At 52.4% G+C, this 3223-nt stretch overlaps 1 protein-coding gene across 1 annotated transcript; it reads left to right on the top strand.

Moving 5' to 3' along the window:
- Positions 1 to 1015: 1015 nt before the first annotated feature.
- LOC110584390 (ubiquitin-conjugating enzyme E2 L3-like) lies at positions 1016 to 1574 on the top strand (the record flags this gene model as incomplete). The annotated part of the gene is made up of 1 exon (XM_044912498.1): positions 1016 to 1574. A coding segment is annotated over exon 1 (544 nt), but the record flags the coding sequence as incomplete, so codon positions are not given.
- Positions 1575 to 3223: the final 1649 nt, after the last annotated feature.

Below are 3223 nucleotides of genomic sequence, written 5' to 3'. Positions count from 1 at the left end.
CCTCTGGGACCAGCGAGGGAGAGCGTGGGGCTGGGCGCCCAGGATGCATGTGGGCGTGTGTCAGAGGGTGGGGAGTGGGCTGGGCAGGCGGCCTCCGCCTGGGGAGTGTCTGCAGGGGCGCAGGGGGGTCGGCGGCTCTCCGTGTGGGTCACGGTGTCCCATTAACGAGCGTGGGCTCTGTTCTGCAAACCGTGGGTTGGAGCAGGGACGTGGGCCGGCATGCACGGCGCCGTGAGGGAGGCCAGGCTGCTCCTGGCTGCGTGTGTGCAGTCGGGCGCCTGGGGGACAGGCGGGGCGCAGAGGTGGAGTCCTCGCCCAGTGCCAGAAAGAGGGGAAATGAACTCTCGGGCCTTAGGGCGGAGTCTACCCTGTGATGCTGAAGCCCCAGAGTCAAGGGCAAAGACAGTCATCCCCGGGAAGCTGCTGTGCTGAAATCAAAACCAGGATGAGTTACCCCGAAAGGGCACGTTAAACAGACATGAGCGACATTGCTCTAAGAAGACTTACAGACGACCAGCAGACACATGAAACTATGCTGAACGTCACTCATTGTCAGGGAAATCCGAATCCAAACCATGGTGAGCGGCCACCGCACACCTTCATAATGCTGACATTAACAACACAAGCGGCAACAGGTGCTGGTGAGGAGGCGGAGGAAAGGGATCCTCCTACACTGTCGGTGGGAATGCAAGCTGGTGCAGCCACTCTGGAGAACAGCATGGAGGTTCCTCAAAAATGAAAAATAGAGCTACCCAAATGCCAGGATTGCACTAGTAGGTGTTTATACAAAGGATACAAACATAGTGATTCCAGGGGCACATGCCCCCAGTGGTTAGAGCAGCAATGTTCATAATAGCCAGAGTAAGGAAAGAGCCCAGGTGTGATCATGATCATGCAGTTGAAGAAACCTGGGATCCAAGATGGTAACAAACAGGGAAAGTTTAGCTTATGTAAAACAGGCAGTAGAGTAGATAAAATAGCTGCCTGCTCAAGCCCCTCCAGAGCCAAGATAGTGGCCAGCAGGAGGCTGATGAAGGAGCTTGAAGAAATCCACAAATGTGGAATGAAAGACTTCCATAACATCCAGGTTGATGAAGCTAATTTATTGACTTGGCGAGGGCTCTTTGTTCCTGACAACCCTCCATATGATAAGGGGGCTTTCAGAATGGAAATCAACTTTCCAGGAGAGTACCCACTCAAACCACTGAAGATCACATTTAAAACAAAGATCTGTCACCCAAACATCGATGAAAATGGGCAGGTCTGTCTGCCAGGAATTAGTGCTGAAAACTGGAAGCCAGCAACCAGAACCGGCCAAGTAATCCAGTCCCTCACAGCACGGGTGAACGATCCCCAGCCCGAGGACCCACTCCGGGCTGACCTAGCTGAAGAATACTCTAAGGACCGTAAAAAATTATGTAAGAACGCTGAAGAGGTTCCAAAGAAATACGGGGAGAAGCGACCTGTGGACTACTCTGCCGCAACGGATTCCAGGGAGTGTGAGCGGAGACCCCGCAAAGCAGGACTCTGCGGAAAATCGACACGTGCCGCCGCCTGGCGTTTGCTTGTGGCAGGTACTAACTTTCTACAGTTTTCTTAATCAGACATGGTCTAGGTAACCTGTATAGAAAGGATTAAAAATTTAAGATGTTCTTAAAAAAAACAAAAAGCTACCTGTTCAAAGCTACTGAGAGACTTGCTTACTGGTCAGCCCAGGCCACGATCAGGCAGTCAGTCCCAACAGTGACTGGTAGTCCCCAGTTTAAAGCTGCCCTCAGGAAGATTTGGGGGCACTGGGCACTGTCCCCTCTGGAGTCTATGCAGCTTTGCGGGACCAGCCTGAGCCTAACAGGCCCCAAGAGCCAAAGGCCAGCTAACAGAGTACATACTGCACATGTGTGGGAGACACAGGTCAGGGGAGCCTGGAATCTGAACCAGGGCATCTGTAGGGACAGGCTGAGTTCTAGTAGTGAGCTACTGGGGGACCAGGACACGGCCTAATTACAAGTGCTAGTCTGCACAAATGTGCCAATTCTTCCCCCTGAAGACACACCTAGAGGAATCTGGACTGCCCTGTCAGGCAAGGCAGTGCAGGATGGGTTGAGATTTCCTCCAGTAAGAGACACCCAAGAGCCTTGATTATGGTAGCCGGGGACCCCATCAGGCAGCCAGTCTAAGTGGGGAGTGACTGAGCCAGGTTGAAGCTGCCACCTCAGAAAGGGTTTTGGGGAGTGAGCTCTGTCCACCCCGGGAACGCTGCAGGTTCAGGGGACCCGACTAAGCCCAACGGGCCTGGTAAACCAGGGCAGCCCAACACTGCTGGCCAACAGTGTAGACACTCTTGGCACACACTACTTGTCTCTCCTGGTTTAGCACCCCATATCCTCTCCTGTCTTTACCTGCTAGACCTAACCGGCTATCACCTGCATGTCTCCATACTGATTGTCTGCATCATATTATGCATACATCTTGGATTTCTTTCCTGTCCTTTCCTTTCCTTTGCTTCCCCTCCCTCCCTCCCTCCATGTCTTCCTTCTTCTTCCCTCCTTTCTTTCTTTCATTCTTTGTTTCTTTCTTCTTTCTTTTCTCTCTTTCTCCCTCCCTTCTCTCTCTCCTACCTCACACCCATGCCCCTCCCTCCCGTCCTTCCTCTTTCTTTCCTTTCTTTCCTTCGTTCTTCCCTTCTTCCTTCCTTTCTCTCTCTCTCTTTCTCCCTCCCTTCTCTCTCTCCTACCTCCCACCCACGCCCCTTCCTTCCTTCCTTCCTTCCTTCCTTCCTTCCTTCCTTCCTTCCATTTGTTTACGCTAACTGGGACACATTAATTTGTCCAAAGCTTTTATCCCCTTGCTTGGCACAGTATCCAAATAAGCTGTGGCCCTAGGGTAGTTTTTCTAAGTATGTCACAGCCACACCTTTCAGGTGGTGAAATTCATGCAGCTCAAGACTGAAACCAGTTCCTGACGGTTAGCAGATGCTGTAGGACGTTGCTAACCATGCTGGAGAAGGCTATCCTTTGACACCTGCGCCACTGTGGATGAGAGAGAGGGGAAATACTGGCCTTCCTCCCTCTCAAGGATGTGCTTGGAGGCGTGGATTGGATAGGAGAATGGCTGCCTCCCTTCTGTCACCCGCTCAGTGTCCACGTGCCCTGCACCCACCGGAAGTGGGATTGTCTGTTTGCCAGAGTTGCAGTGGCCTGAAAATAGTCCTTTCATTTTCAGG

This window comes from Neomonachus schauinslandi, unplaced genomic scaffold (assembly GCF_002201575.2).
Source record: "Neomonachus schauinslandi unplaced genomic scaffold, ASM220157v2 HiC_scaffold_3726, whole genome shotgun sequence".
NCBI classification, from domain to species: domain Eukaryota; kingdom Metazoa; phylum Chordata; class Mammalia; order Carnivora; family Phocidae; genus Neomonachus; species Neomonachus schauinslandi.
The sequence above is the reverse complement of the archived record's forward strand: the minus strand, read 5'-3'. Positions and strand labels throughout refer to the sequence as shown.